The 12072-nt window shown below is 40.7% G+C and overlaps 1 protein-coding gene across 1 annotated transcript in view; it reads left to right on the top strand.

Moving 5' to 3' along the window:
• The first annotated feature begins 2821 nt into the window (after positions 1-2821).
• The window catches only part of abr (ABR activator of RhoGEF and GTPase), a 138682-nt gene continuing 129431 nt past the window's right edge, over positions 2822-12072 (top strand). The window contains exon 1 of the mRNA XM_020653784.3: positions 2822-3863. Coding sequence (XP_020509440.1) covers positions 3044-3863 — 820 coding nt within the window. The 5' untranslated portion in view covers positions 2822-3043. The remainder of the gene's footprint in view (positions 3864-12072) is intronic.

Here is a 12072-nt window from a genome sequence, read left to right as displayed (position 1 = left end):
CAAATTAAAGAGAAGTGCTTTATCTCAAATAAACATCCCACATTTTTATCATAAACATATCTCACAACACAAACACCATGCTCCACATATTGAACAATATGTTTATTTATTTTTAAATACAGATGATTTGTTAAAAAAAAATGTATATAGAAATCTTGAGAACCATATGAACTTTCACTTTTTTTTCCAGTTGGCTGATGTAGTCTTGATGCTAGCTAGACTTGTGTTTGTTGTTCGTATTTGAGCCTTTACACACATCTGAGCCCCTATGAGATTTCTCACCTGCTAATTTAGCCTCCAGATTTCAAGCTTTTCTTCTGAAGACTTAAGCGACATACAAAATGTTCATAAGCAGTGATACTCTTCCAATTATCAAAATATACATACACTCTCATTCATGCACATGTTGAAAAATGTGCATATTAAAGTTTTTTTGTTTTTTTGAAGGTTTATTTCTGGGCCTTCATTCAGAGACAGGACAGTGGATAGAGTTAGAAACCAGGGACAGAGAGTGAGGGACGACACAGGGATGGAGCCACAGGTGGGACTCGAACCCGGACTGCCCTGCCCTGAGGACTATAGCCTCTGCACTCAGGGCGCGTATTAACCACCAAGCCACTGGTACCCCGGTTATTGAAGTTTTTAATGCAGCCTTAAGGGAGAAAATTCTATTTTTTTCAATCAATACTAGTTTGAGTAATCAAAATCCTGACCAAAGCTCATTCTAACTAACGCCATTATCAATAAAGCTCTGTGTCTCCATTTGGCACAGAACACACCACAGACACTTTGCATTAACACAACACCACCTGTTATTCTGTTGTTAATACCCTGTGAAGACACTGTATACATTATGTGTCAGATAACATAATCAGTGTTTATATACGGGTGTGTTTACAGTGACTCGTCGTTTTCAACCTGCATAATGAATGCTACAGTTACAGCGTTATATGGGACTGTTGTTTGCCTTACAGTATTACAGGGTTTCTCTTCATTCACAGGTTGATTTCTGTTGAACAGCTGGCAGTTGTTGACAAACAGGACATGTGGAAGTAGATGAAGTAGTTCTAGATGTCTGGCAAACATTTCAAAATATGTATGGTAAAAAATAAAAATAACAACCATAGTACTGTATAGCTCTATGATGTTGTATTTTGGGCTTTTTATTCGCCTTTGATTAATGCAGTGAATTTTAGCTTGGATCAAAATAATGGTGAATTTGAGGTTTAATGAAAAACGAGGCCCTTTGGAAATGGCATTCCAAAAATGCTGTCTGTCATGTACATCTTTGTGTGTGTGTGTGTGTGTGTGTGTGTGTGTCTGCCATTTCTTAGGCTATGTCATTGTCTTTGGAAATATCAAGCGTCCGAGAAACCACACCTTAGTTTTCAATATTACTGAAACGATAATATCAGTAAAGCATGAGAAGTATGTAAGTCTCAGCTACTCTCATTACTTCTTCGTCTTTCCACCAGCTGACTGCTGAAGACTTGAAGATAAACCAGAAGGTTGCTTACATTTCCTGCTTTGTCATGTTAGACTTCAGATGAGTAATTTAGTTTCATGACTACAGGCTGCCCATAACCTTTCTCTTCTATTCATTACAGTAACAAAATCAGGGCTCTCAGTGATGATCAATGATTCCTCTTGGCTGAAAGCTTTTTAGGGGAATAATCTTTCAGTACTGGGCAGAGATCCAAATAGGCACTTCAAAATACCGATCGTTCATCCCTACCTTCACCCTACACTGCTATGATAACTGTCTCCTCTTCTGTAAAGCGTTTCTATTCTGTTTTACTGGAACACTGATGCTTGGCTGCTCACCAATTTTCACCACAGATGCATCCTGCAGAGTTAAAGGTGATTAGGTTTTATGTTTCTATCTCTGTCTAGTCACCAGTCATGAAAATCAACATGATCAAAGGCTTTCAAGGTAAGATAGAACATTTTTGTCATGTTAAAATTTTAAAATGATGAAACGGTGAATGTGAAGGGTGTGATGTGCCACACAGTGGGGGGAAAAGCTAAGCAAAGGCACATTTCTTTTCACTAAAGATTGTGCTGCAGAGGTAAAATAAGAGTCAGAACGAGCCAGATAATGGGGATGTGTTTTAATGTAAGTTATGACATGGTCTGGCATTTAAAAAAAAACACAAACTGATGTACACAAGGCTCCTTCTATAAAGCAAGATAAGCAGTGTGGTTAAGCCTGATAGTTGCTTGACTGAGGCACTTCTCAATTGCCTCCACTAAACTGGTACATGATGCATTCAAGAAATGTCGGAATTGTCTGTCCTTTCTCGGCATGTTAGGGAGTTCTCTGTGGTATCCATGTCATTTTGTATGCATTACGTGGAGATACAATCATAGTGTACATTTGCTGTTTACACTTTATATAAGTGAAATATATAATCTGCTGAATTCCGGAATTCCAGCTGAATAATGATTGTGTTAATATAGTATCCCACCCCCTCTTTTATTTCCAATATGATGTTGCTAATTTCCTTATAAATTTCAACATCATCATATAAAAACATAACCCCATATGCGAATTTAAAAGAAAGTAGTCCCTAGGTCTGTTACCCTTGATTTCTAAATAGTAGGCTACGCGTCACTAAATCCCAAAGCCACATGCATCAGGTAACTCGATGGTGGTGACCGAAACATAGTTGGTCAAACAAGGTAAACTATCGGGCAGACATTCGGCATTGTCATTTAAAAATTATATACAACGCAATTATTCAAGCGGCACTTGAATGCAGCACGGCCGAATACAGGAAGTCTCGAAACTTTTCGTGTAGTGACTAAACTTGTTATCCGCGTCTCGCACACGCTCACGGCGCTCACGCAGATGAGGGGAGGCTGAAGATGTTGAGAACAAGTTCACACTGACAGACAGTTTTTCCTCTCCGTGAAAACCCAAAGCAGGTAAGAAGGTGGGTGTCTGCGACAGATACAGAGTCGGCACAGTTAGCTACAGCGTTTTCTCACCGTCGCTTCACGACCCCTGTGGTTGGCGTTAAAGCCCGATTTAAACATCGATATGTGGGAGCAGGAGGAATTTGCCAAACACTGGAGGAATGAATTTCCCGAGGGAGAAGTGCCCCGAATGGACTTGAACTCTGTAGAGGACATCGAGTCGGAGCTGGAGACGTGTAAAGCCAACCTGAAGACGCTGCAGAAGGCGCTGGCGGAGGAGAAATTCAAGGTGATCTACCTGCAGACCACCATGTCTCGAGGGAAGAGAAACGACCCGGAAAGGGTTGAATGCAAGGATGAAAACTTTAATGCTGACACCTTCGGCTTTGCTAAAACTGGAAATATTGTAAAACAGCAGCGGAGGGACGAGGAAGTGGACGGCCACAGGATGTCTAAGGTCTCCAACTCTGGGGAGCTGAAGCACCATGGTGCGGGTAACACAGCGGGAGTCGCGAGCTGCTTCAACCGGGAACGGAGCAGGTTTAGCGGGAAGACAGGTAAGCCCGTCCCCATCCCTGTCCCGCCGCGGAAGCCCAGCTTTCAGAGAGTAGACCCGGCCCATGGTGGGGTCTGTCCACCGAATGATAACGAGCCGAGCAGTGACCGAGAGTACGAGGACACCGAGCTGAATGAAAATTTTGTCAGGAATAATTTGTTGACGCCAAAAACGGCGGGCAAGGACAACCTCATGACCTCAGGTAGTTACCGGGACAACCGGCGGCCTTTCCGCCACAGCAGGGACTTCGACTCCGGCGACGACGGCAGGCTGTCCCCGTCCTTCCAGCAGATTCTCCGCAGAGCCTCCCGGGGCTCCGGGTGCAGCACCCCTGACAGGAGGAGTGATGGGTACCTGAGCTCCGACCATGACGACTCTTCTTCTGCAGGTAATAACGTCGGCTTTACGCCAACGCCTCCACTGCTTGATTGTACTAAATGGGGGAAATCATTTTCAAAACACAAAGTTGACACTTGAACAAATCATTTCAGAGTAGAGTAGCCTACATGGCACAACAGAACAGTCATGATGGACATTCAGGCTCTCTGATTTGATTATTTCACTCAATTAGCAAACTGTTAATCCTCCGAAGTGGTGTGTGCAGAACAGAAATGAGTTAATATTCCATTTAGCCTCATCATTTCCCAAAATGTCATAAAATTACATGACGTTTGGTGCAAAAATAAGTAAACAAAACTGCATAGTGCATACACATGTTATCAGTTGATATCTTTCTTGTGTGTTTCAAGAAAAGATTGCGAAATGCATTTACATTGATACCTTCAAAATATTATGCCACAATGATGATTTAAAAAGTGGGATTTGTAAGAGATGCCCTTTTCATGACCTATTGCACCTCCCTAAAGAAGACACTGTGCAATCAATGATAGTTGCAAGTCATACAGGCGTCTTTGAATACAATTTGTGCGTCTAAGGACCTGACATGGGAATTAAAGGCCTCTTGAGTGTGAGAAATTGGAACTGAAACATCTACTGGTGTGGTGTTGTCCATTGCTGTGTGATTCATGAATTTATTTTGAACACTTTTTTGACTCCTGCCGTGACAACCCATTGCCACATTTCAGAGCATAACTACCACACTGTAACACGATGTTGTGGTTGGATGCCAAACATGAATAATCAGCAGCTATTTCTAGAAGTTAGTTCCTCTTTGAACCTCTGCTCCAGTAACATATTCTACTTCCTCTCATTCTGAGAATGTGCATGGACAATGTATATTATGGTTTACCTCAGAGGCCTCAGGTGTTTGGAGAACATGCTTTTGGCACAGTACATCAGAGAGCAGAGAACTTGTATGTGGCTACATTTGTGTATATAAGGTATTTTACTTTAATGAAGTCATCTACATTAGGTTGGTAGTTTACCTTACAGCATGTCCCACGGGAAACAATGCAGTTGGTTGCAAACAGGGGAAACCTTTTCCACATGGACACTGTCTTTCATTCGTTTGAAAATGTGACTCAGATGGCCTTTTTTTTTTGCAATTGATTTAATTTCAAGTCTTTCATCCACCTTATTTGAGGTCAAGTGATGTTGATGCATGATTCAATTAACCTCATATCTGTGAGCGAATGCAACTTCATTTAAGTGACGGCCACTGAGGCTTTAGGCTACCAGTCCAAGAATTCAGAAGCTCATAGCAGTTTGGGACGTGTTTATTTGCTTTCTTACTAAAAGTCAGATCAGATCAGATAAGGAGATTGATAGTTCTTCTTTCTGTGTGGTAAATATGAAGAAGTTAGCTTATGCTCAGCGCAAAGACTGAAAACAGTGGGAAACAGGGACCCTGACTTTTACAAATAGTAACACGGTCTGCTCACAGCACCTCTATGCTAGTAAATCATTTTGTTGTTATGTTGTTTTTTTGGTTGACCTACTGTTCTACTTCTTACCTGTGCTTCACTTTCTTGAGTCTAGTTGTTTCGCCTTTTCAGGAAGTTACTACAGGAAGTTACTGCCCTGGGCCAAGAAATTGGCAGGTATTTCCTCCAGTCACACCGCAGGAAAGATAACGTCAGATAATAAACATTCGAGGTGCTTGTGTACAGATTTGTTTATTTCTGCCAGAGCCTGGCTTGAAGTCTCTGCTTTTTATCAGGACCTGCATACATTTTGAGAAAGATACCACACATACATTAGACGGAAACATCTCACAGATTACCAAATAGAATGACATTTAGAGTTTCAATAAAAAAGGAATTGGAGATTTTGAACAGGGAGACTTTAAGGAAATCAAGAGACGTCTTCTTGCAATGAAAATGAAAATGTTCACAGAATGTCTCTTTTTAAGTATCTACTGAGAGAATTCTAAAGTATGGTATCAGTGCACGCCCTGCTTGAAAAACTATATGACGGGGCGCCGGTGGCCTAGTGGTTGGTGAGTGCGCCCCATGTGCGGAGGCTGGCGGCTCGGGTTCCTTTTGTTCCCTGCTCTCTGTCTCCCCGATTTCTGACCCTATCCACCATCCTGTCCCTAGAATAAAGGCATAAAGCCTAAACCTTGAGAAAAACTCTGTGATGACAACTCTAAATTTAAACAAGTGCTAATGTGCTGATTGCACTATAGCATCATATTATTTACCATACTCATTGTGTTTTTAATTCATCTTTTACTCTTGGGAAGAAAGCCAACAAGCATACAGCCCAAAATGTTCACTATCAATTATTTCTGTTGTAGTTTTCTAAAACTAAAGGTTGTATCCTGATAATTCACACAAAACTAATTTACTTCCAGCCATGTGGAAGAAATGATTTTAGAGATAAATGTCTTATGAAGGCAAATTCAGGAAGCAGGATTCAAAAACTTCCCCAAGAGAGTATGGCAACATTGACTGAGATTGTCTGCACGTCATGGGTCAAGAGTCAGTGACTACGTTTAACATAAGAATAGATTGAGGAAGGCTTTTTGAGCAGACAAAACGCATTTGGTGACACATCCTCGTGCCTCTGTCTGATCTGCCTGTGAATGTGGAGGATTATGGGTGGCTTACTAGTACTAACTGTTCACTGGTCTGTTGAAGGCCTTTAAGTGAATTGACAGATATGCAGTAGTCTGAATTATGACAAAGGATTTGAGGAAGCCACTAGCTTTTATATTGGAAGTGAGAATCCAACAATACATATTAATAAGGGGACAGCTACATTAAACTTTCAGTTCCAGATGTTGCTTTCTCTCTGTGTTTTATGATTCTTGAGCTGGTGTGGTGCTGCAAAAAAAAAAAGAAGGATGAACCAAGAACAGTGAACACACTCCTGCTTTGTCTTCTATTGCAGGCCATTCAAGGAAAGCCTTTAAACCTGTGGGTCAGTAAAACACAAGCACTTACTGAAAGTCTTTAATCTATTCCATCTTTGTTGTCCAGCAGGATATTGATGTTTGCTCTGACATCTTGGATAATCAGTGGAAAGGCTTGATTGTGGTTCGAAACAATGGAGGGTGTGTGGAGCTGTGTGCAGACCTTGAATCATTTTTTTTTGGGGGCCTCTGCTCTGCCCACTTGGAATATGGTCTTCTCAAACTCTCCCACTCTCTCACACACACACACACACACACACACACACACACGTACCAACAGTGGGCTCATACCCGGGGTCTTGCTCATTCTGTTGCTTTTGTGCAATGTGCATTTGCTGGGAAACAGTTCATGCATCAGGTCATGTGACTCTGAATCTAGAGGTCAGGCCTCTCTGAGTGCTTCTTGATTCACCTCTGATTCATCAGCTGAAATAATCCACTGTTAGTTCAATGCTCTTGTGTCTGTGCTTTTTTTTTTTGTCTTTTGATATTTGCTTAAAAAGGAAAAATCTCACTGGACAAATTGAAAATTGAAGAGTTTACATATTTATTGGTCCAGGCCGGTCATGTATAGCCTAAAGTAAGGAGCGGACAACTATTCAGCGTGACCGACAGATCCCTGTTTCCGTCGAGAGTCGTGAGTCGTGACTATTTAAAACTTTTTTACTCTTTATGGAGTTCAAACAGAAAGCAAGATTAAGGTAGAATCAGATGTAATACCTTGTTTATTTTTAGCCCACTGCATCTTGGATCTGCTTCTGTTTTTTCATTTCTGCACGTCTCGTGGTGAAGTGAGATGACTCAACGTTTTAATACGTCCTAAAGTTTCAACAGGACAGTAAATGTGATAGTGAACTGAAAGTTCATCAGGTCACATCATGTAGAGCTATACCCACAGGATACCTGTTTCCTGTTCGTCTGATTGAACCTTTGACACACTCCTCTTGCCCGGTAGCTCAGAAAAGAACTGAGTGAGAGAAGAACTCTTGTCATGCTCAAAGTTAAATTCAGAAGTGTACCCAAGTGTGGCTGTATAGCTATTTCAAACTTATGGTTAACATGTGTTAAAAGCTTTATTAAGACACATGTGACCTATGCAAAGTTTAGAGAATTGTGATAATATTTTGTATCTATTAACATATTAGTTAATATGTCATAAAAGGGAACACATCCTCCTCTTATTTCCTGTCTCTTTTTTTTTTTACGACCAAAAGATTTTCAATTTAGTGTCACAGAGGAGGAAAGACTTTAGAAAATATTCACAGCTAATAGAAACCGGAACTGACAGACTTCTAACCAGAAATCAAAGTAGTTGGTGATTAATTTAAGACGACGTATTGACGAATAAATGAATCATTGCAGCTCTCAGGGTTGAACATTTACAATGGCCAGTGTTCAATGGCCGCAAAAATGTACTCTGTGGACACCAAGTTTTATCCCCATACTGAGAGGCTTTTTCAGCAGATTATCCCAGTTCTACCTGCTCTCTGATTTCTTTGAGCTAACATTTGTGAGCTCTGATACTTCAGCTGCTCTGGTTACTGCAGCCAAAGAGCTTGAGCAGGTCAGATCAATTTTACAGCAAGAGGATCATCCATCATCATTTGATATACTATTCAGCTCCATTGATTACTACATACAGCGTAAGTGCTTAATTTTTATTAGTTGAGGTGTCATATCTAATAAGGATTGTGTTGCGTTTAATTGCCTTTCATATTTAGTCCACTAAAAATGTATTCTAGCCATCAATTTGAGGGTCTTGGTGGTCATGCGGCCAATGCAAGTGTAACTGTTTATCCCTGAGGTTTACACGGATTATCGATGTTTTGCAAAGTAAGACAATAAACAAAACCCGGTTGAGAAAAAAAGATACGATGACCATATTTTAAATGCTTCAAAGAGATATCAACCCTCATTACATCCTTTGGTTCTTTCATGTTTCCTCTCTAAATGTTCAAAATGAATACATCTATGTCCCTAGAAAGGCCTGGCAGCCCATGCTGTGTAATCTGCAATAACAAAAAGAACAATTCTTATTACTTAAAAAAAAAAAAAAAAAAAAGCTGTTACATGGATGTGTTGTTGGAAGAGAAGATTTCAGCAACACGAGCTCAGGGTAAAACGAGAGAACAGACCTGTTCTTGTCACTCTGTGAGAAAGCGGTTGACACACATATTTCTCCTTTCCCCTGGGTTGGCTCTTCACTCAGATAAGCGGGGCTTGTCTGGGCTCGTCCTGAACAGCATGTGTAGCAGCCGAACTATGAGCCTGTCATATATTGTTTTGCATTTGAACTATCACACTCACTTTATTGGATTTGTTTGTGCTTCTACAAAAAAAACAAAAAAAAAACAGGAAGTTGTGTTTTCAAGCTTTGAGGCTTCATTAAATGCCCTCTGTACACTGTTGTGATTTTTCTGGACGGTCTGACGGCTCCAGTTTCTACAGCCTGTAACGGTAAAGTGAAGGATTCATACCATGCCAGACAGTCCTCTGAGACAAAAATGTAATTATGTCCCTATAACTCTGGGTTGTCTTAGTTATATCCAAGGTGCAGCTGTAGAATTCAGACTGACATATTGCTACTGTTGTATGTCAGCTTCTTGTTTGCCTCTTTGCTGTAGCACATGAACATAAAAGTAAACACATGATACAAATGTAATGCTGACACTGGCTTACTGATAAGTGGGAATACTCACATTTCTTATTTTTTTTTACAAATGTAGACATATTAATCCATTTGTGTTGGCAATGTCGGAATGCATTGACACTTGACATAAACTAACATCTCTTCCTCAATGTCATGTTTTACTTTCATGATTTAAAGTAGAAATGACACCCTCTCAGGTCCTGTTCAGTATTGAATTTGACTGCAATTCCTGTTAAACATACTGTATACCCATAAAGCCTCCCTCCAAGACAGTCAACAAATCTATCAGTTTGAAATCCTCAAAACTAAAAAGAAAACTATTTCTGGCTTGCCTTGTGCCCTTGTTACCTTGGTGATGGATGTCTTGTTGTGGAGGCAGGCAGACAAAATGTATCTGTGAGAGAGCGAGGAGGAGGTGTGAGTTTTCTAGAATCGCTGCTTTTTTTTTTTACAAGCTCGATGCTGGAGTTGAATATTTGCAGCTGTCAAACAACTTTACAATGACTTTGACGGACCTTTTCTTTGAGGGCCTTTTTTCACAATACCAGGATTTCCCACAGTGCTGTCACTCAGTGTAGCACTGTCACCTCCCATGAGGTAATAACATCCTCCTGTAGTTTTCTGACGTTAGCAGCCACAATCCACTGCTGTTGAAACTGTAATGATTAATGGAAGTGGGGGAGGTGCTAGACCAGACGTTATTCATAGTTTAATGTGAAATCAATGTAACACATTGAACGGTGACAAACGCAAGCATGTGGTTTCATTGTTTTGTGTTTGGGACTTTTACAGTTGTGGTTCCCACCTATTGAGATAAAACGTTAATTTGTCCCTGATATTATTCTGCCTAATAAAGAAGTGTTGAACTTAACAAAGAAGTGCTAATAACTAAATCTAAGGAAGACGTGGTGGTACCTAAACTTAACGATGAAGCATTAGGACATTATCCCAAAAAAGGCAGTTACCTAAGTCTAATGACATAGTTTTGGTACCTTAATGGAAGAATATGGAATTTTTCACATTCGAATGCAGCAGAAATCAAGTTTATCCCTCTGAAAATAACTCTGTGAGTCATGACTGTCTACAATGAGTGTGACACCCGAGTCCCGCTGCCTGTGATGCTTTCCGAGCTTTCCGAGCCGTATCTACAGCGTGTTAAAATGGACTGGACTGTCGGCCGGCCGGCTCTTCCCCTCCTGTATAAAAGTTGTTTAATTGAGGGACTAGAGAAAAGAAGAATAACATTCTGTACTCACTGCTTATTTGAATGTCCCATAGGCGTTTTTAGATCACGGTCATTTCGTGTACATGCAGTGCGAAGCTACGAGCCAAATATAGAGCGCTAGCATTAGCATGCTAACGCAACAGTGCAGCGCGAGTTGCTGGTGCTCAAGGGCGACATCTGCTGGATCAAAAAGTCGTCTTCCTTTAACCTAATTAGTAGTGTTAGGACCAAAACCTAAAGTAGTGAGGCTACCTAAATATGACACAATAGTTCAACTACCAAAGGCTTAACCTGTAGTGCGAGACATACCTCAACTTTACTCAGAAGTTTGAGTACCTAAACCTAACATAGTATTATTGGCACCTAGACCTGAGTAGTGTTGGTACCTAAACCTAACATAGTATTTTTGGCACCTAGACCTGAGTAGTGTTGGTACCTAAACCTAACTTTAGTGGTGTTGCTTTCTATAAAATAGTATTAAAACTAACCCAGTAATGTTGGTGCCTTGACCAAACCTACCAGTGTTGGTAGTACCTATAGCTGAGTGGTTAATGTCTTCAAAGGGTTTGACTAGGTTTAGACGCCAACACTTCTTTGTAAGGTTTAGGGAAAGACTATGGTTTGGGCTAAAAACAATACACCTCCCATTGGACTTATACGTGCTGGACTTATACAGTGTTCCTCTGAACTCAGGGGCTTTGATAAAATGTGTCCTTGCTGTTGACAGCACAGCTGTAATCACCGTGGGGCTGAAATGGGGCTTTAGACTTCACTATAAGAGCACGAGAACACACTGAAAATAAATATAGTTTCCACAGAGGTAGAGGCTTCACAGAAAGTCAGCTATTCTGCTCCAAACAACGATATGAACTGAATGTGATTATAGTAGATTTCCTGTCAGAATACAGTTAGGACAATGTGACAAACTGCCCTTGGTACGTGTGTGTTTGTGTTATCAACAAAAGCATGGACCTCCCAGAGATTTGTGATTAAGGACATGGTTTTCTAGAGAAGTTATTAATGTAAGAGGAGCAGTGAGAGGCTCCAAGCTGACAGAGATGACAAGTCATCTACACACAAAGCTCTTCTTCCGCCATCCACCAAAAAGTCCCCACTGTTTCCATCTCCCTTGAGACAGGGCTGAGCTGGATTACCCCTTGCTCATAACACCCTCTGTTTCCCCTCGTCAAACTATTTTAGAAACGGAGACTGGACAAACAAACTGAACTTGCTATCTCATTTAATAGCGTTTCTTATTTAACACCAGGGGAGTATATGGAAGTAGAGGAAAAAACAATCTTATTCTTGATGTGAAATTCTTTAACTTGAAAGAGTTGTTTTAGTTGAGATTAGCAGCTGCAGACTACAGGGTGGCAGAGAGTGGTGGTTTTCCTGTCAGTTAGCTG

The sequence above is a fragment of the Labrus bergylta genome, chromosome 14 (assembly GCF_963930695.1).
Source record: "Labrus bergylta chromosome 14, fLabBer1.1, whole genome shotgun sequence".
Taxonomy (NCBI): Eukaryota; Metazoa; Chordata; class Actinopteri; order Labriformes; family Labridae; genus Labrus; species Labrus bergylta.
Note: the sequence above shows the minus strand (reverse complement) of the source record. Positions and strands in the feature narration are given on the sequence as shown.